This window comes from Bos grunniens, chromosome 3 (assembly GCF_055505025.1).
Source record: "Bos grunniens cultivar Pamir isolate PY7600 chromosome 3, Bosgru_T2T1.0, whole genome shotgun sequence".
Lineage (NCBI taxonomy): Eukaryota > Metazoa > Chordata > Mammalia > Artiodactyla > Bovidae > Bos > Bos grunniens.
The window spans coordinates 89,152,143-89,174,138 of NC_141167.1; the positions used below are offsets into that span (position 1 = coordinate 89,152,143).

General features: G+C 35.3%; 1 protein-coding gene across 4 annotated transcripts in view; it reads left to right on the forward strand.

The window, feature by feature from the left end:
- Positions 1–21,268, forward strand: part of CEPT1 (choline/ethanolamine phosphotransferase 1) — a 36,435-nt gene extending 15,167 nt beyond the window's left edge. Inside the window, exons 5-10 of one of the 4 annotated variants that reach the window (XR_015160641.1) lie at positions 9,605–9,748; positions 11,388–11,472; positions 18,383–18,514; positions 19,019–19,177; positions 19,671–19,796; positions 20,490–21,268. Coding sequence is in view for 2 of the 4 variants with exons in the window: in XM_086391746.1 (XP_086247872.1) it covers positions 4,403–4,487; positions 18,383–18,514; positions 19,019–19,177; positions 19,671–19,796; positions 20,490–20,609 (622 nt within the window). In the remaining 2 variants the exon portion in view is untranslated. Of the gene's footprint in view, positions 1–4,402; positions 4,488–9,604; positions 9,749–11,387; positions 11,473–18,382; positions 18,515–19,018; positions 19,178–19,670; positions 19,797–20,489 lie in introns of all 4 variants that reach the window. The other 3 variants (XM_086391746.1, XM_086391745.1, XR_015160642.1) reach the window with 3 other exon arrangements.
- The last annotated feature ends 728 nt before the right edge of the window (positions 21,269–21,996 follow it).

Consider the following 21,996-nt stretch of genomic DNA (forward strand, 5'->3'; position numbering starts at 1 on the left):
ATGCATAGAAATTTAGCTGTCCCTACAAGTTCTCTTCAGGTGATTTTTGCTAACCTTATTTAAATAGGATTTAAGATGTTCTTATGACAGTAAATGAATAATTAATAATAATTTGAATGTTAACTAAAAGACATGTCTTGGAATGACTTAAAAATAGAGGGATTTAGAGAATGTGTGTAAAGCACAGCTTAAGTGACAATAGTGGCCATGAGTTTCTAATTGAAAACTGTATTCTGTGCATTCATCAACAGTTTATAAAATGATCTATGCTCAGAAAATATAGAAGATATTAGATACTTTAAAAAAAAGCAGTAATCAAAAATATTATGTACAGATTTTTTTCAATATTTTCATAGTTTCATTGTAATCTCAGTAATGTTTTCATAGTCTTTATCTGCATTAGGTAAAAACCACAAAATATAAAGGACTAATAAGATCACTTGATTTGCCCTAATTCAGTTTTAATTGTTAGTGATGTTATTGTTTTCAAAAATAGCAGAATTTGTAGTACTTGGGTTTCACATAGTTTATGTTTCATTGGTTATTATGTTAGGGTTAACTTTCAAACCCTTATTTTGAAAGCTTATTTATTATTTAGTCCTAATTTATTTTCTTTCCCTTTCAAGTAAAGCAGCACCAGTCTTACGGTGTGGGAAGTGAAGAAAGGAAAGAAAATGAACCATGGAGCAGGGGAAGAGTTAAATAGACAGTATTTTTAGGAATGATTTGCTGTGACTGCTTTCTTTTTGCCAGTCTTGAAATTTCCCATGTGGTATATTCCTTTGATGAAATACATACTTGGAGAATTGCAGGCAGTTCTATATTGTTAAATCATAAGATGCCTGTAAGGGTGTGGTAGGAGATAAGGCTAGAGAAGAACCGGAAAATCACGGGCCTTCTGTGTTCTGCCAAGAAATGGGGGCTTTTCATCCTCAATCAGTGGAGAACCTTTGCAGGAAATAAGAAAAGATCAGTCTGGCAACAGTTTGGAGGGTGAATTGGAGAGGGCTATGACAGAAGTTAGATCCTTTAGGAGGCATTAACGTAATTAAATATGAGGAATGATGAAATCTGAACTAGCACAGTCACAGTACTATTGTAGAGAAAGGGGCAACTTCTCTGACCGTCCAGTGGTTGGTACTTTGCCTTCCAATTCAGGGAGTGTGGGTTCAGTCCTGGTTAGGGAGCTAACATACAACATGCCTTGTGTCCAAAGAACCAAAACATGAAACAGAAGCAGTATCATAACAAATTCAATAAAGACTTTAAAAATGGTCCACATCAAAAAATCTTAAAAAAAAAAAAAAAGACAAGAAAGGGATATGTTGGAGAGAAACTTAACAGGTACAAACTGTAGGCCATAGTCTGTACATGAATATGGAGAATGAATGAGAGAGCAGAGGTTGGAATGAGTCCCATTTCCCCTTCTAGGGTGGCTGAATGAAAGATGGGAAAAGGAACCTATTTGGAGGAATAGTTTTCTCTAGAACATGTATGTGAGGGAGAGGAACCTATTTGAAGAAATAGTTTTCTCTAGAACATGTATGTGAGGGATTTTAGACATCCAAACAGAATGAGAATAGCATAAAATGTAGAGAGCAAGCCTAGAAAGAAGCCTGTGAAAATTATTGAACAGCCAGAGTAGGAGGAGGCATACCAGAAAGAAAAGCCAGAAGAGGGATGAATTTCAAAAGAGAACGATGCTAAATGCTGCCAAGACTCAAAATGAGGCCATACTGTAGGGAATAGAAGTGAATGGAATTATGAGCTGTATCTTTGCTCTGATCACTGAAATCTGATTTGCTAAAAGCTGCCTTGCACAGAGTATCAATACCTTTCACATCTAGACAGACCTCTGTCTTGACAGTGCTTCTGGACTAAGCAAGTAGAGATCTGATGGAGATAAGTACTGCTAATTGGAACCCTTCTTAACCCAGTTTATACCTTTCAAACTTTTCCTAGCCCTGGATATGAAAAACTGAGGGAGGGATATGGCCTTAGATTAGAACTTCATAGAAGCATAGGTTAGGAGGAAAAGAAAAATTATGAGTTGAAGCTCATGGATAAACATTTGCAAAATAGTCTTTTAATTGTTCATGCATTATATTAAATGAAAGAGTTCATATTTCTTAAGGCCTAAGCCTTCTATATCTAGATACTTTTAAATATATAACTTGTATGTATAGAATCATTTTTATAAATTAAATGCTTAGAAACCCTAAACAATCTTTAATAAAACTATATTTATATAAAATGAAGGCCTTAAAAAATCTTACACATTGTAAAAGGTAAAACCATTAAATTACTATTTCAGGGAAAAAAAATACTCAAGTTATCTTTTCAGAAGAGAACAAAAGAAAAAAATTGTAATAGATTGAACTCATGCCAGTGTCTTTCTTCAGGTGTTATCTCTATATTATCTGCATATCAGCTTTGGTAAGGCCCATGACTTTAGTGAGCCTCATTTCCCAACTTGTAGGAGTTTTGATATCTAAGGTTCCTTCTTTGAATCTATTACTTTTAAAGATATTATTTCAGCTTATGGCATTTTTCAGTTCATACATCTAGGGTTTCACATTTACATTAATCAAAAACCTGGCCACCAACATTTATTCCTATGCAAATAAATAACTTATGACTTTTTCCTTGTCTGTAGTTAATTGAAAAAAATTACTAGGCTATGTATTTACTGATAGTCTGACAAATCAAGTTCATCTTCTTATCCAAATAACCTCTAAAGAATAAGTACTCAGAGACCTCCTACCTCCAAGTAATTAAAAATTGTTGTCTGTTAATACATAATCTACTTTCTGTGGATTAAGAATTAGGAAATTTCCTATATATAAAATAGATAAACAAAAAGATCCTACTATATAGCACAGGGAACTATATTCAATACCCTGTAATAAACCATAATAGAAAAGAATATTAAAAAGAATATGTGTATTATATATATATAACATATTTTATATATATATAATGTTAAATCTTGTATAACTGAATCACTTTGCTATACAGTAGAAACTAACATGACATTGTCAATCAACTATACTTCAATAAAAAATAAAAGAAGAAGGAAATTTCCTATTGAATGCCTGTATAGGATCTACCTGTCTTTAAATGTTTAAGATTTATCACATGAATTATTTAGTACCAGAGATTTTCCTTTTAGTTTCTAGTTCCTGTTTTTTTCCCCCCTCAGTAATAATTAATTCAGTTGGACTTGCCCATTTAAGTTTTATGAAATTATTATAGGTAATACTTCCTTGGTGGCTCAGACGGTAAAGCGTCTGCCTACAATGCGGGAGACCTGGGTTCAGTCCCTGGCTTGGGAAGAACTCCTGGAGAAGGAAATGGCAACCCACTCCAGTATTCTTGCCTGGAAAATCCCATGGACGGAGGAGCCTGTTAGGCTACAGTCTATGAGGTCACAAAGAGTCGGACACGACTGAGCGACTTCACTTTCATACTAAAATAACTATTTATATTAATGTAAAACCTAGACTGTGGTTTGGACTCTCAGATCATCAGGTAAAATCATAGACTTCTTTCTTATTGTCATTCCTAAGTTCTTAATTTTTATTGTGTAGTTTTTATTGAAGTGTCTTCTATACTGCCTCTCTTTTTCTGTCACCATGTGTTCCAAAACTTCTTTAGTGATTGCATTGGATGTTTTAATGATTTTTATGACTAATAAAGTAATCCCATACAGTAGAGAGATATAATGCTTATGAGGAATTAAGAGAGAGGAAGAAGAAGAAGATTCTAGACTAGAGATTATCCGGAAGCAGGATAGATAGATGGCCAATTTGATTTTTGCTCTGACCGTATCAAAAGAAGTCACACTTTCACTTTCCTACCTGCCCTTTCTACATCCATGTGATAAATTTTACTGAGCTTGCAAAGGCAGGAGCAGGATGAGGTACGGAGAAGTAAAGGGGTGTCAGATGATTAGTGGTTTTGCAGACACATAGATGACTGTCCATTGGGGTTCCTGGGAAGTATTTTTATCCACCGGGAAGTCTGGGTAGGTTCTGGCACTGAAGGGACCTATGTCACAGACAGCGTGATTATTTTTGGCAAGCAGTATTCAACATTCCTAGGTAACTGAGCACTGACTGTGTGTTTTTAGTTCCATTGTTTCCAACTGCCTATTTGTAAGTCATTTGTTCAGTGTATTAGTTTTGATTTTTAAACTTCTATACTATTTTGATTTGGGTAAGAATACCTGTATGCATAAGGATAATAATAGTGCTGTATAAATTGTATCATTGAATCTTTAGATGTCTTTATAAGGAGAATGCTGCCTTGTAAATCTGTTTTTGCTCCCTTGTTTTCGTAGCACTCTTTAGCAAAAGTTCTGAGTAAAGTTACTTTGAAATGTTTGTTTCCTTATGCATAGATTGGATGTTACAGAGTCCCAGATCATAATTATAATATGCCAGCTTCTCACAGGAACCCTGGGACCTTGGTTCTGGAACTTCACGGTAACTGCTAGAATATACATGCTGTCCAATGAACAGTGGCGTGAACTCAATAAAGACGGCACCTTTGTCATGCACAGAGTAATTAAAAAACAAAAATTCAAAAGTCTTCCTGGTGGTATTTCACAGACAAACAGGTCATTAGAAAACAAATAATTTTAATATATAATAGGGCAATAAAAATCCACCCTATTAAAATTTTTTGAAATTAATATTTCTGGTGATTTGATGCTAAAAACAGTTCTTTCCCATTTACCTGATGGACCTTATATTATTTTTGCTCTATGTAATATTTTTGAAACAAATACCTTTCCACCATTAAACAGAACTTTTGGTATTTATATTTTGAAAAAAATAAGCCAAGCAGAGTTTTCCTTAGATAGGTAATTTGAGAAGCTTCTTTATAATTATATAGGAAAGATTCTGTTTATTCTCTTAATATTCTTTAAGATACCTGGTACTAGTTCTTCTGCTTCTATTAAATGATCTTGGTTTAAAAAAATAATACTAGAAGCTGTTGTCCCTTCTATTTGTTTTGCTTACTGTTTTCCTCTCTTAGTTGTGCTTTAAAAACTAAGTATTCTTAGCTTTTCATGTTACTATTGGTCGTTCTTTGAATATCTTCTTTTTTCTATTTTGTTTTGGTAAATATTATTTCCTTAATGCTAACAGATTAAGTAATAGTCTTTTTCCCCCTTCATATTAGAATTATAATTTTGGCCTTATGACTTTTAAAAGTTAAAAAAAAAAACTTACTAGGAAGTGGTTTCCCAGTGAAATTTTCCAGAATCCTTTACACTTTAGTCTGAAAGGTTTTATTTACAAGGAAAACAGTTTTCCAAAAAAACTTTTACAGTTTAAATGATATTGGAAAAAAAATAATATTGGGGAGCTGTTCATATTATAGATCATTCTAGCAATACACGGCTGTTGCTGCTGCTGCTGCTGCTAAGTTGCTTCAGTCATGTCCAACTCTGTGCGACCCCATAGATGGCAGCCCACCAGGCTCCCCCGTCCCTAGGATTCTCCAGGCAAGAATACTGGAGTGGGTTGCCATTTCCTCCTCCAATGCATCAAAGTGAAAAGTGAAAGTGAAGTTGCTCAGCCGTGTCCGACTCGTAGACACCCCATGGACTGCAGCCCACCATGCTCCTCCATAATACAAAGCTAGAAGACTGCATTACATTTTGTGCATTGAGTCCCCATATCCAAAAATGTTTCAGTAATATGATAGAAATAGTGAGTCTCTGATAGCAGAGTGCTTTCTGAAAAGCATCTTGCAGCATTGTAAATCCATTTATTCAGTGGTGGTAGTGCTGGCTGTGGGGACAAATTAATAGTGAGGGATATCCTACACCATTTTTTCAAATTAACTTGGAATATGGAATATATTAAGAAGTACTATAGGCATGTTTTAGAAGCAAAACTGAAGTCATTTTCAGTTGAATTACAACATATTGGCATAGTTATTTGTGAGATTCCGTCCTGGAGTAGAATAATGTGCATAGTTCAGGATGTGTCATTCTTTAGCACTCCTTTACCTTTAGCCTGTGTCTAGTACTTTCTCCAAAGACCTGAAGCTTTATACTCACTGCAGTTGTCTAGATTTATAATTTTTGATAGCTCATTTATTAATATTAAACTTACCAAAGGTTTTTCCACTAGTGTTCTTAATTAAATTAATAGTCAAGATATTGACTCTTTTACCTTCACCTTATCTGTCTATAACAAAGTACCTTCTGTTTATAGAGTGCTTCCTATTAAAATGTTTTTTTTAATGCATTTTAATTTTACCATCATGAAAAATGTTTTGGAAATACATTTTTTTTTCTCCAGATATATTGTCTTTACTTTTATCAATTGCTAACTTGCATAGATTTTCCTTTGCTTTTAATGTGTGTTGCTTTAACTGATTTGATCATAGAAATGAAATTGTCAGATGTACTTTCTTTTTTCTTTACAAAGTTCAGAGGACGTTCTAAGCTTCAGAAAGAGTTGTTCTTTCTAATTTATTTCCGACTTATTTCAGTTTATTAGTATCTAAACCTGTGTTAGCTGTTGCCTGTTGTATTCTGCCATTTTAGGGAAAATTGTGTTAGAATGTGAGAAGTGTCATGCTAAAACATACAGACATCTTAATGATAGCAAGTTAAAAGCGTATGTCAAATGTTTGTCCCAGGTGGTTAGTAGACTGAAAATTAGAAGAGTTTCAGCACTGTGGAGGAACAACATTAATTTCTTTCAAGACTCTTCCACTTATCATTCCATAACCTTGGAAAAGTCACTTACCATATCTGACCAGATTTCCTCATCTATAAATGATGGTAGTAATTCCTACTTCCTAGGATAGTTGTGAAGGTTAAAAAACTAAAGAACATGTTGTGTGCGGACTACAGTGCTTATCATATATACTAAGTGTTCATTATAAGACCTGTGTTAATAACTCCCACTAATTTCCAGGTTTCTTCCAAAATTGATATTGCTATTTTGAGAGGAAGAATATGTCTATGACCTGTTTATTTAACTCTGAGATTATTACTAAATGAGATGAGAGTCCTCTCTTCTAATTTTTCTATTTCCAAAGGTGATAAGGATAGGCTGCCCCTTAAATTTGAGACCTAAACTTTCATTCCTCTTAGAGGACTTGTTCTGTTCTAGCCTTTGCCTGTTTTTCTCTTATTCAAAGTCACTGGATTGTTTTGTTTTAGTTTTCTCAGATATATAACACTTGACTTTAAAATACTCTTAGTTGTCTCTTGGCTATATGTTTAATGTTATTAACATTAAGTTTGTCATGCCCAGTTTGCCCATTATCAAGGGTAGAATTGGAAGGCAGTATGTTGAATTTTTAGGTCAGTCTTCAGTCTACCAATACCAATACAGCCACTAAGTCGAACCTGACTCTTGCAACCGCATGGACTGCAGCACACTAGGCTTCCCTGTCCTTCACCATCTCCCAAAGTTTCCTCAAACTTATGTCCATTGTTGATGATGCCATCCAATTCTGCTTATGTATAAATTCTCTAGAACATCAGATTCATTTACAAATAATTGCAAGTCTGTAATTAATAACAATCTAATCCCTAACTAGGACTCCAGCCCCCTTCAGTGACTTCTAAGAATACTTCTTTTAAAATAACAACTGACAAGTCAGATTGTACAAATCAGAATTTCTATGACATTGTGAATTTAACCCTAGTGCACATTCTCTGTTAACCAAGCTAGTAGCCAACCCAGTTAAAATCATATTTATTATATGTAGTTTAACAGAAAAATTAACTTCCAAATTAACTGCAAGTACATCTTTGTAATACGCTTGTTATATGTAGAAAAAAACTAGATTAAATTGTCTTATTTCTGATATTAAAAATTCTAGGAAATGATTAACATGCTTATCAATGTTCACAGAATGTCAGTTAAATCCCTTCACATCCCTCAGTTAATGCTGAGTCTTGTTGGAATTCAAACCAAATGCATAAAATGAAACATTCAGAATAGAAATTTCCTTTACAATTAGGTAACTTAATTGATTCAGAGTTGTTGTATCCCTTAATCACTTTTAAAAGCTGTACTTCTCATGTAATAATTGTCCTGATCAGGGACTTTCTAAGCTGCCTTTCTCTGGTGAGGAAGGCTCCCTAAGATCATCACTCCAACTAGAAATTTTCTATTTCCTGTTGAGAAGTTTAAATTACTCATATTTATTTAGGACACCCTCATATCTTTACCTCTTAATCAGTAGATCACTAGGATGCTGTAAGGAGTGATAGACCAAGGGATTTGCTATGAGTCTCTAAGATTATTTTGACTCAGGACTGCCACACTTGCAGCCTCCCAGTCAGAAAAATGAGAGAGCTGTCTCCACAACTAGTTTGCTTTTTTCTATCTTTCTTCTGTGACAACCACCAGGATATTGTTTGTTGTTGGCTTGTTGTAGTAATTTTTTGTGTTCTGACCAGAGCACTCATAGATTTATCCACAGCATTTGGGGAGTTTTCTTTTGTTCTTTGACAAAACCTATTCTAAAATAAAGTAGAAGTAAGAAATTATTAACCAATACCAGTCAAGATATTTAAATACTTTCATGGTTATAGAAAATTGTATTTATTATCATCTAGTCCCCCCCTCTCTGAAACTCTTAGGCTGTGGGACTCTAATCCTACAGATAATGAGATTGGTTTTCCCAGGTCTTTTAAAAAAATCACTGTGGTGTTTTAGGTGGTTTTCTACCCCATAGCCCTTGTACTCTGAAGGGTTTATTTTTTGCTGTAGTTGTGGAGATTGATTTTTTTTTTTTTTTGCTTTTGTTTTAGAGAAGTAGTTCCAGCACTTGGAAATATTATCACCCGTGTTGTCATTTTGAAGAAAAAATAATAAGCAAGTGGCTATAGAAATGCCAAATTCCTGCCTTTATATAGAATTTTCCCTCTAGATAATTATGTCTTTTCTGTATAGCCAAAAAAACATAAGATGAGCCCCCTCCTAATATGTGTCACAGTAAATTCAGCCCATACTGAGAGACTTCTTAGTGGAGGATGAAAAAATGGACTGTCAGGTAACCAATTCTCTTCTAAACAGAATTATTAATCCTTGTTCACTGTTAATTGTTTCTGCCCCGTGTCCCTCTTAGCTTGCTTTTTCTGTCTCTGGGGATAGCCTCACACTGCACTCTTTTTCATTAACAATCAGTGATTAGACTGATAATCATTAGAATGATTAGAGCCACACATCCAGGAGTGGTAATGGGCAGTTCTCATGATTGAGAGTAGGAGGGAGTACAGAGTATTCCGCTAAATCATATAATCACATGGGAAAAAAATATTCTTAACTAATTACCAACTGGTAAGTAAGTTTTCCTTGACTCTCCTTCCTAACATTAAGACATTGTTGATCTAAATTCAGTGATATTATCTGAATGGTTTACAAAATTCTGTCTTCCAAAGTTTCCAAACAGGCTATAAAATCCATTAAAATTTCCCTAGGAATCCAAATTTGGGGCTTTGTAAAGATCATTCATGTTTCCTAATCTCTTACATTCATCCAAGGTACATAGATTAATTGCATGAGGTTCCCTCCATTTTTATTTTGTAATTCTATACTTCTGGCCCTTCCCCTCCCAGAAGGTTACTTCATATATCCAGCAAAATGTTGTAAGATGTCTACCCTCCTCCACCCAAGACAAAGTCGATCATCTTTGACACCTGCTTAGTCTCCTGAGTCTGCTACTGAGTGTAATTCCCCTTATTGGCAACATCACTCACCAGGTCAGCTCTACAGATTCTTTTTAGCCTAATTCAGTCCATTTTTCTTTCCAATAAATGTGTGTATCAAGATAACTACATCACTGTGTTTGCAGCTTAATTCGCTTCTGTTTAAAAAACATTCTTGAGCAATCAAAGATCAGTTTCTTCAGTTGTGAGAGACTGGCTTCAGTCTAGTTGCTTATTATGAGCATAAAACTCACATTTCTTAAGCTCACATTATAGATTGTCTGCTTGAAGTATCAATTTTAGAAATGGGGACTCTGTTTTGCTCTAGAATTTGAACCCCCTTGCTGTTGTTGCTGTCCACTTTCTTAGACTGATTTTATTTTATTTTTTTAGTTTATCTTAAAAGATAAATTATTCACTTTGTTTAAAAACTAACATTATAAAAAAGTTATGCAGTGAATAGTTTCTTCTCATCCGCATTTCCCAGCTGTCCAGTTCTCACGCTGCCCTCTCCAGTAGGTACCCACTGTTCTTAGTTTGTAATGTATCCTTCCAGAAATTTGTTATGTAATTATTGGCAAAAGTTAAAATGGAATATTATTTTTCTTCTTTTTTTACACAAAAAGTAGCATATACCATTTTCTGCAACTTTTTTTTTTCACCTAATATAACTGATATTTTTCCATATCACCAGATAGAGCTGTCCCACTCTTTTTTTAAAAAACTACCTAATAGTCCATTGTATGGAAATGCAATACCATACTTTCTATAACTATTCCCTCATTGAGGGATATTTTTAAAGCTTTGCTACCATAAATAATGCTGTAATAAATAACCTTGTACAGACATTTTGTGTGAGCATACCGTAGGGTAAATCATCAAAACTGAAAGGCATTTGGACCCAATAACCTGAGAAGGACAGTCTCAAGATTATATAAAGTGCTAGTTTATAGAGGGAAAGGAACACCAGTTTATGCTCTACTTCTCAGTCTTTTTGCCCATATTCTTTTTTCAGACTCTCAGGCTTCTAATTTCTACTGCCCTGTTTTTGTACCAGGTTTGTCTCTTCTTGACTGTAAAGATCATTTTCAACAACCTCAAAGCTAATTCTTGACTGCTTTCAGTATCTTCTTTCCGGATGTCTTAGAGTAATTGACCTAATAAGCATAAGAATTTGAAAATTGGGTGAATTTTTTTTTCCACACCCATACCATGGAAGGCATTAAATGAATATAAAGGGCAGTAAGTTTTGCATCTGTGATTTATGTTACTTTAGTAAAAGCTCACCATTTCTTCCATTTGATACTGCAAAGCACTTATTTCAAGATCTCATATACCAGTGCAGTGTAGTCCTCTGCTTGACATTCAAAATTTAATACACACACTTATTTTTTTCTTTTTCTTTTTTTTTGGTGAGAAAGGTTAAGCTATAGTTTCAACCCAACTTCAGAAATTTTCTTTAGAAAGGAGGGGTTTTTATTGCTCTGTGAAATTGATTAAATTAAGTGAAAATGCCCTGGATTTTATTTGATTTTGCTCATAACAAATTTTTGACATCTCCTTTTCCCCTTTCCTCAATATTTGAGATTTTTTTTCTATTGTGCATGATAGAGGAATGCTGCTAAGCTTGCAAGTAATTAACTTGAAATTGTTTTGAGTAATTCTGCTTTTTTGGCTTTTTGTACCTAATCAGAATTGATGTGACTGAAGTGCAAATCTTCATAATAATCATGCATTTGCTGGCAGTGATTGGAGGACCACCTTTTTGGCAATCTATGGTAACTCTTCACATTGTGTATCCCACGTAATGCATGTTGTCTTTTGCTTGTGTTTTTCTAATCCAGTATAATCCAGTTAAAAGGTGATATGTTAAATTATTTTGTTCTCTCTGGAGACAAAAAGTCACAGCAACGTTAGGACACAAACTTCTCTTTAGGGCATAGTGAATTTTACTATTTGGAGTTATGTGGTTCAGTAGGTCCATTTCAAGAGTATTTTTAAAGGCTTTAGAATTATTATTTGTTATCCCATTGTATAAGTGAGGGAATAGCAGGTAGTGTATCAAGTTAACCAATGATAAGACTAAATCAGATCTTTTATTCTCTTGCTGAACTACATGAGTCTACTAGTTTCTCCATTATATGCTTAAAGCTGAATAATAAATTTTGGTAGTAAATTAATTCTGACCACAGAACAGAATAAATGCTTATTGAAATCACTGCTATTGGATTGTTTCAACAAGCTGAGACCCTGATTTTCAACCTGACCTGAAATATAGTCATCCCCAAGAAACACAAGTTCTTTCCCACAAACTTCTGGAGAAAGAATATAATATATATAATACAGGGGGGTCAAGAACACAAGCTAAGGAACCAGACTGCCTGAGTTTTGTACTGGCTTCACTGCCTACTGAGTGAACTTGATCTGTTATTCAACTCTCTGTGGCTTAGTTTTCTCCTCTTATAAAATGAGGACAATAATAGTACCTGTCTGATAAGGTTATTTTGTGTATTAAATGAGTATGTGTAAAGCACTCAGGAACAGTCCATCAAATGATAAGCCCTCAAGAGAAGTTGTGGCTGCTCTTACAATTGGAATTTTTCCTACTCCTAAACAAACACAGTTCTTAAAAGTCAGATTAATATTTAAGTATAAGGGAAATTTACTGAGCAAAATTTTCCCTTTACCTAACTCATTTAATGATGGTGAATTTGATACTCAAGGAAGTATAATTAACATGTTTCCTTAAGTATTTATTACCAGAAATGCGTCATGCCTTTTGTTGACGGGATAGCCTTGTGAGGAGGGAAATGAAGGAATAAAAATAATCGTTAGTCAACCAGGAAAATTCTGAAACTGTTCATACATAGTATCATTCAAAGTCACATCTTTTTTACACATTAGTCTCAAATGCCAGTACTGTCTCTAGTGAAATCCAAGATCTATAGATATATAAACATGTCCTATATTTATGTATCTCTCTGTAGATCTTGGATTTCACTATAATGTTATTTCTTTTGCTGTCTTGTAGGCTAAATAGTTAAACAGTTGTAAGTAGCTATAAAAATATTAAATAGGTAATAGTTTTAAACAGTTTGGCTGTAGAAGGAAAGAAAAAGTAGTCTTCTCCTGAAACTATTTTATAAAGCCTAAAGCTTGCCTCTCACTTAATTTTTTTTATCTCTTGATGATGATATTTTTTTCATAGGCTTTGTGTTTTATACCAAAATATCTCCCCCTCCAAAATTACTTTGCATCTCTTATACACATATAAATTACTTGTAGTGTTTCAACATATCAATAGCAAAAAATAGAATATCTGGCTTAATTGTCTAGAAACAAGTCAACATCAGGTATATATACCTAATTATCCGTATCAGCATGGAAGTACGGAAAGCATTGTTGTCAATGTAGTTGTGTATTCACGCAGGCTATACACATATCCTTAATTTTTAGGTGATACCTGGCAGTAAATTTGCTTCAAGTAAACATGTTCCCTTTATTAGGATTTATACACAGAATCTGTTACATGTGCATAACAGAAATTATTTTTCTTTAAAAGGATCAAATGTTTTGTCCTATCTTTATTGACAAGATATATACATTCTTTTTTATTACATGTTTAAAGAAGTAATCTGAGGAACTCTCAGACCCAAGACTGAATTGGAGGTCCCAGATCCAGCAATTCAATTCCAGAATTAGTGAGGTTAGATTGCAATAAGGAAACAGATTCCCAGACCCATGTCTTATTATTAGTATCATTGGTTCTACTGTTACCATCATTAAACTAAAAGGAAAGGACTTGCCCTCTCTGGTGATATTCAGAGGCTTAGAGAAATATTTGTGTTCTTTGAGCAGTTTTCAGTACAGATTCCCATAATTGACTTCAACCACTCTATTTCTTTTTTCTTTATACATGACCCCATGAGCTCATGGCTGAAAAAGGTGTTTTGAAATGCATTGTCTTAGTTCAGGAAAGACTATACTTCCAGTGCTCTTACTTGTGTGCCAAAATGGAGAGGAGATATTTATTTAGGGCCCAGGAATGAATTTTTTGTCTCTTTTGAGCCTGAGGACATAAAATGGAAATTGCCTTCCAAATCCTCATTTAAAGACTTTTATTGATATTTAAGAAAGCAGCTTTATGGTGAAAACAAATAAAAATAGTGCAAATGTCTTCTTAAAGCTGATTTTAGAAGATCAGCTGTTTTGCAAAGGTAAGTGATTTCCATCTACTGCTTGTTAATCACCTACTTTTTGCTTTTTTTTTTTCCTTCAAAGAGATTTTGTTTGTTTGTTTTGCCAGAGGTTGTAGTTAGTTTTTGTTTGTTTAGGTTGGTTAGGATTTGTGTGTGTGTGGTTTGTGTTTCTTTCCCCCCCATGTTTTAAGAAAAGAAATTATTCTCATGCACAAAAGTTACTACATAGTTTATACATTGCAAGAAACAAGACATTTTTTGTGTGTATTGCTTCTCCAAAAGACTATATCCTTTTGGGTTGTCTTGGAGCTATCTTCTATCATATATATCAGTCTTGAAAAAAGGAATATTACTTTGGAAAGGATCCACATAAAATCCCCTGCTGGTTACTTTCACTGACAGTCGATTCTTTAAGTAGCAGTTGATGTGTGTTAAATAAATGTGTGTTAAAACAGGAGACACCTTCTAGAATCCAGTTTAAGCAAATTGTGGGTGTTATTACAGGTGAGGGGCTTTATAGGAGAAGAGCTTCCCAGGTGGCACAGTTGGTAAAGAATCCACCTACCAATGCAGGAGACACAAGAGATAGAGGTTCGATCCCTGGGTCAGGAAGATTTCCCCCAGAGGAGGAAATGGCAACACACTTCAGTATTCTTGCCTGGAAAATTGCCATGGACAGAGGAGTCTGGCAGTCCACAGTCCACAGGGTCACAAAGAGTCGGACGTGACTGAGCGTACACACAAACATTACAGGTGCAGTTTCAGAATTCTTACTGTTAAACTGCAAGACATCAGGAATGCCTTTATACTTAAGTAAATCAGACATTCAGTTCAGTCGCTCAGTCATGTCCGACTCTTTGCAGCCCCACGGACTGCAGCGTACCAATCCATCACCAACTCCTGGAGTTTATACTCAAACTCATCTCCATTGAGTCTGTGATGCCACCCAACCATCTCATCCTCTGTAGTCCCCTTCTCCTCCTGCTTTCAATCTTTCCCAGCATGAGGCTCTTTTCAAATGAGTCAGCTTTTTGCATCAGGTGGCCAAAGTATTAGAGTTTCAGCTTCAACATCAGTCCCTCCAATGAACACTCAGGACCAATCTCCTTTAGGATGGACTTGTTGGATCTCTTTGCAGTCCAATGGGCTTTCAAGAGTCTTCTCCAACACCACATCAAAAGCATCAATTCTTTGGCACTCAGCTTTCTTTATAGTCCAACTCTCACAGCCATACATGACTACTGGAAAAACCATAGCTTTGACTAGATGGACCTTTATTGGCAAAGTAATGTCTCTGCTTTTTAAAATGCTGTCTAGGTTGGTCATAACTTACAAACAGACATATCCATATTCTTTGTAAGAAAGTATCTAATCTCAAAATTATACTTTCTGCTGAAATTTACAAAGCCTATAAGAGTATTTTATTAGTAACTGATATTTTGCTTTAATCCGAGCAATTCAACCAAAACCTGTGTCTGTTACAATCTGTAAACCTGAGAGTTTAAGATTTTTTTCATCTCTGGAAAATGAATTACATTAGATTGATATTATTTGGTTGTATAATTTATGGCATGAGTCCAAAGGATTTTGGGCTTCCCTGGTGGCTCAGTGGTAAAGAATTTGCCTACCAAGCAGGAATCAGGGGTTAGATCCCTGGGTCGGGAAGACCCTTTGGAGAAGGAAATGGCAACCCACTCCACTATTCTTGCCTGGAGAATCCCATGGGCAGAGCAGCCTGGTGGGCCATAGTCCGTGCAGTTGCAGAGTCAGACACAACTTAACAACAACCAGACTAAGCAACAACTTGAGGATTTCACCCTAGCTATAGAGCAGACACTGTGACCCAAGTGAGTTTGTATTCTTTCCAGCCTCAAAGACTGAGGACACTCTGAGTAGGCCTGAGATGAAGGTGTTTTTAATACAGCTTTCTGTCAGTGTCTACAACGTGGATGCACTTTGATCACCTTGAATACATTCCAGGAAGATGAGGACAGAAGGAGAAAGGTTGAGAAAGACAGAACGTGTCCACCCGCCTTGATCTTGAGTGAGGTGAAAGTGACAACTCTTGTAGTGCTTTTGATAGGTGCTTCAGTTGGGCTGATCTTTAAGGAATCACGTGGTAGGACTTGGGGTTCCTTTGACTTCAGGTTTTCCTTCGCGTTGCCTCAGGTTTTCTTATAGCTAACTTCCTTTTTCCTTCTTAATGAGGGGGCAAGATGTGTCTGCATAGTATCTCAAAAAAGTTCTACATGGAGAGTAAGAGAAAGGGAGGACATCTTAATCTATTTGACAAGTTTATATTGAGCACCTACAATATGCAGGGTTCTAGAGAATATAAAAATCAATTTAAGCATAAACCTACATTCAGGAGTGAATGTTTTGGTGCATATAGCTATCATATATGACAGAAGTGAAGAGGGCCCTAAGAATGTTTATGATTCTTTGCCCCTAAGTCTGTAGCTTGGTTTGTGGTCCAAGCTTTGCCTGGCTTTTCTAATGTTGCTGTTTGTTCTTTCAAAGAGCAAAAATTTCCATGATCCTAAACCATTTTCACCAAATTTTAAATACAGTTGTGATGCTATTCAGTTCAATTGTGGAACAAATTACTGCTACACTCTCATTTAGTTGTGGCACTAAGTCACTGGCACTCATTTAGTACCCTGGCCCTAATAAAGGCATGCCCTGTAATGGATTAATGGTTTGCTTCCTTTGAAATCTGAAAGAGTATAGTATTTCCTCCTTAGCCAGGCAGGTCCTTTGTCTGGAGGGAAAGGGGAACTAGCCAGAGTATTGAATTTCAGCCAGGTGCATCAAATTTAGATTGTGATATCTTTAGTTTTCTGAATGAGAGCAAAAAAAAAAAAGAAGAAATCTCTTGGAGTTCAGAGCACCCTGTGGTGTTGATTTTCTCCTTTATTGAAAACAAACTTTGAATTTGAACTGTAAGGGTTTGGAGATCAATTAGAGAAAGAAGGGGACAATTTAAGGTGCTCCATAAAGTTCTGGGCTTAATTTTTTAAGTTGACGTATTTCATTTTAGAAAATTACACACTGCCACAGTACAACTTGAAATTTGAATAGTTGATTTTCCCCTGTCTTTTAGACTACAGTTTTGCAGGAGGTCCTAGAGTTGCCTAAATAAACTGAGTTCGTGAGAGTTTTAAAGAAACAGAGTATCTAAATGTTTAATTTTGTATCTGTCAATCTTCATGTGGTTTTAAACACAAAAAGAATGGGCAATGTCACATTTCTTTATTTGATTTTTAAAATATAGGCAGATGGCAGCCCTGAAAAGTATAAACAGCCCTGATTAAAATGTCTTCATTGTAAGAACTCATTAAACCTATTAAACCGTTGTTTTGGAATGATTCCTGTTGGAAAACCATTGCTTTTGGAATCTTACTCCTAGAGCCATTGTGTTTCTCTTAATAGAACGTATCATTTTACTATTGCTTTCTTTTCCTTCCATACTGGACAAAATTGGAGACTTCAAAAAAGCGAAAAAGAGAAGTGTAAAAAGGAAATTTTAAATGATTTTTAAGATTTAGTACAAGTGTGTTTTGTTTTAAATGAGGTTATTGTGTTTGCAAGGTTAGATACATGATCTCAATCTACCCAGCACTGCCCACCCCCCACACCCCCCGCCCTTACTTTAGGTAAATTGATTCATATTTTCAGTACAATACAAAAATTTATTACTTACTTCTGGAAAGTAAACTTGTATGTTAAAATTTTGGATACACAATTATAGAGCTGTACCTGCTTGGGTGTGTGTCATATATTTTTCCTCCTGTCCCTGAGTTTTCTGTCCTCCAGTGAGAACCTCTTGACATCAATATGGGAGCTGTTTTTACTTTTATGTGAATCTACAATTTGAGATTGTCAGAAGCTTCTTGAATATGAATGCTTTCTTAGTTGCTCTCTGCTTTTGCTAGCATCTTATATCCCAACGGTTTGAACTTTTTGGAACTTTTGTCTTCCATTCTCAAGTTTGGAGATTTTTTTTTAATTCTTGTTGCACATACTTCTAGTCCTTTATACTCTATGCTTTTCTCATAACAATTAATAACTAGTTACAGATTTATCAGTAGAGTTCAAAAAATGCACAAAGAAAAAGGCAAAGCACACTTCCTGTATAAAAAGGCTGGAAGATAACCTGATTCAGTGTTGCCAGACTTCTGGGATGTATTAGGTGAACTTAGCTATGACACAGACTAGTAAAGTTGAATCAGTTTTTAAGTTGTATCAGAAGTAAGATTAATTTTTATTAATTTGTTATTAACAAATCTCTCATTTGTTGAGACTTGTTATGTTGTTTATAATGGAAAGGCTAGGGAAAGTTCCATCAGTTTGAGTATTTACAAAGTATAGAAGGAATGGAGAATATATCAGAATATGAATCAAATATATGTTTTGTTATTTTAATCTGTATATGTGTGTGTGTGTGTGTGTGTATATTAATTGCTCTCTCTCTCTCTACCTGTTGAAGATTCCAGTGCTGAATATTCAAATGAAACTTTTTCCTGCGCTTTGTACTGTAGCAGGGACCATATTTTCCTGTACAAATTACTTCCGTGTAATCTTCACAGGTGGTGTTGGAAAAAATGGATCAACGATAGCAGTAAGTATTTCTTAAGTTTTCCGGTGATTGTCTGTGCTCAAAGTTACTTTTGTAATCTCTATACTTGGACTTAGTTTTGTAATTGCTTTGTTTTTCATTTGAGTTGTTATTTGAATTAATTAAAAATCACTTTTTAATTGAGAATTTGCACTTAGCGTTAAAGAAAAAAGTAGCGTCTGAAACTTGTTTTATTTACACATGTAAAGATTTATATGTTCATATTTGCATATTTTTGTGCATGCACATATACTCACACACACACAAGAGTGCAATCTGCTTTGTAAAATATGTCTAGCCTCTTTACATAAAATCAGTTTGTGCCTAACCAGTCCACACTGCTACTTTTCCCTAGCACTTCTGGTATTCAGTTATAAAATTGCTGGCTTTCAGACACCATGAGGTTCTTAGAAGTTTGCGTTGCTGTGTCTTACATCAAGCAGATCCATACAGTATCTGATCGGTATAGAATACCACTAATTCCTCACTTCTCTTTACTCTAAACAGGGAACAAGTGTCCTTTCTCCTTTCCTCCATATTGGATCAGTAATTACATTAGCTGCAATGATCTATAAGAAGTCAGCAGTTCAGCTTTTCGAAAAGCATCCCTGTCTTTATATATTGACATTTGGTTTTGTATCTGCCAAAATCACCAATAAGCTTGTGGTAAGCACCAGTTTTGTTTTTAACTTTCTTCTTATTTTGGTTTTATAGCCAGAGTGTTTATTTCACAGTTTGTTAAGCAATTCTAGAGTTTGCTCTCCTCCCGTGAAAATCTCTTGACATCAACATAGGAGCTGTTTTCAGTCTTACATGAAGTTACAATTTGAGATTAACAGAAGCTCCTAAAACCTCTGCAGCTCTTCTATCCACAGGTTAATTTGATTATTTAGTTTGTCTCTATTCTTCATTCTCATTCTGTACACTTAAGGCTCCTTGTGAAGAGCTTTTAGGGGGGATTTAGTTGTCATGGTACATACCTTCACTGTATAGCTCTCAAACCCACTCTGTGCTGTCATCTTAGTTTTGAACATTGAGTAGATACTGCTAAAGGATTCTTGCAACATGATATTTGATCACAATACTGATTACTGTGTAGCTCACAATTGCTGTAAAATGAAAATGGCTGCCTACATCACTGATTCTCTTTTATTCATAGGTGGCACACATGACTAAAAGTGAGATGCATTTACATGACACAGCATTCATAGGCCCAGCACTTTTGTTTCTGGACCAGTATTTTAACAGCTTTATTGATGAATATATTGTACTTTGGATAGCCCTGGTAAGTTTTGTACCGTGTTCTATTTCATGATTTGGAGGCTGCTTGTTTTCTTGTTTCAGTGGGCCAGTCCTGAGAAATAGATCATATAATGATTTAGGGACTTCCCTAGTTATCCAGTGGTTAAAACTCCACCTTCCAAAATGAGGACCTTGGGTTCTATTCCTGATCAGGGAACTAAGATCCCTTATGACATGGGGTGTGGCCAAAAATTTTTTTTTAATTGTAATGATTTAGAATACCAGAAAACATGGGACTTCATGAGAGTTCCTTGTGACTTTGTCTTTAGTCATTCTTTTGTATTCTTATTAGTGCTGCCTACATCCTGGCTCATAAATTCCGTATTTCAGTAGTTGGCAGACTATACTGTGTGGGCCAGTGGCCAGGTTTTGTAAATAAAGTTTTCTTGAAACATAGTTATGGCCTGTCATTTATGTCTTGTCTGTGGTTGCTTTTATGCTTCAGAGGCAGAGTTGAACAGTGTGACAAAGTATGGTCCACAAAACATAAAATATTCACTGAGTTTGTTGCTCCTTGGTATAAAGGAGATCTGTGGGGAAATTGAGTTACTAAATTGTATGGAATTGAAGATGAATTTCAGGAGAAGAGAAAGTCAGAAGCCTCTCCAGCTTTAGGGATGGCCTGAGCAGGTGCTGAGAATCTAATAATCTCTCTCTTTTTTTTTGTATTTTCCAGGTCTTCTCTTTCTTTGATTTGATTCGCTACTGTGTCAGTGTTTGCAATCAGATTGCGTCTCACCTGCATATACATGTCTTCAGAATCAAGGTCTCCACAGCTCATTCTAATCATCATTAATGATGTAACGATGTTACATAGGAAGCTCATGTTTTCTGCGGGAAAGAATCTGAACATATTGAGGCGAATGGGGAGGTTAAAAACAAGAATAATTTATAATAATCAATGTTGTATAACTTTTATTCTTTGTTATTGATAACACTTCTTAACTATCCCTGTGTGAGAATGGGAATTTCAAGTTCCATCCTGTAAATGTACGTGTTGTCATGCAGGGTTGGCCCAAGAAAGCATGCAAGAAAAAATACCATGTGTTTGTAATTATCCTGGATTCAGAGCAAAATCGTCATGGGGAACAGATCCCCAGTGGTGGAGATTTCTAATGTAGAATATTTGCAGGCCAAAATTCATTGCTTTATAATTTTAACAAATCATCATCTTTTTAGTGACATCCTTGTTTAGTATCTTCTCAAGCTTTCTTTACTAAGGAGCTCAGCTTGTGGCACAGATATATCCTACTAGCTTATGAGGTGGAACTTGATAAAGATTTTGAATTTGGATTGAAAAGTTTCCTATCTTTATGTTGTTGAGAAAGTCATTTTTTTATTGCTCAAGATATGGTATATCTCATGGGCTTGGGAAATCCTGTTAGCATGCATAATAATGTGGTAACTTTGTCGATCCATTTTATTTTTTTAAATAAACATATGATCTGAAAACCAGTCTTTTTTTCTCAGTTTTATTCAGTGGAAAAACTAAGTTTTAATGTCGCTTTTTAAATTTTTAAGCAAAATTTATTTTTGTTTTTTAGTAAATAAGGAAATTAAGTCAGCTACATCGTCAACATGTGTCCTGTGACCTTTCTATTTTATATAAAACTGATTAACTTAAAACATGGGAGTGCTATGTTCATTTTCCCTCTTGGAAGGTTTTTTGTTGTTGTGATAGTTGTCACCCTTGAGATTATAAGTCATTTTTTCCCTTTTTAAAAAGAGAACCATAATCTTAAAAGTCCAGAGGAGTTTAGTAGGTGTTTGTTGTTGTTCCTCAGCTGCTAAGTCATGTCTGACTCTGTGACCCCATGGACTGCAGCACACCAGGCTTTCCTGTCCTTCACTGTCTCCTGAAGTTTGCTCAGACTCATGTCCATTGAGTTGGTGATACCATCCAACCATCTCACTCTCTGTCATCTTTTCCTCCTGCCTTCAGTCTTTCCCAGCATTAGGGTCTTTTCCAATGAGTCAGCTCTTTGCATCACATGGCCAAGCTATTAGAGCTTCAGCATCAGTCCTTCCAATGAAAATTCAGGTTCCCTTTAGGATTGACTGGTTAGTAGCTCTCAGAATCTCAAGCCCTTCCCCCAGATTTAAAATAAAAGAGGCTTGTGCCTCTCTTGGCAATTGTTGAATATTTGCACTCTCCTTTTCTGGCTACAAGTTTGAAACAAAAA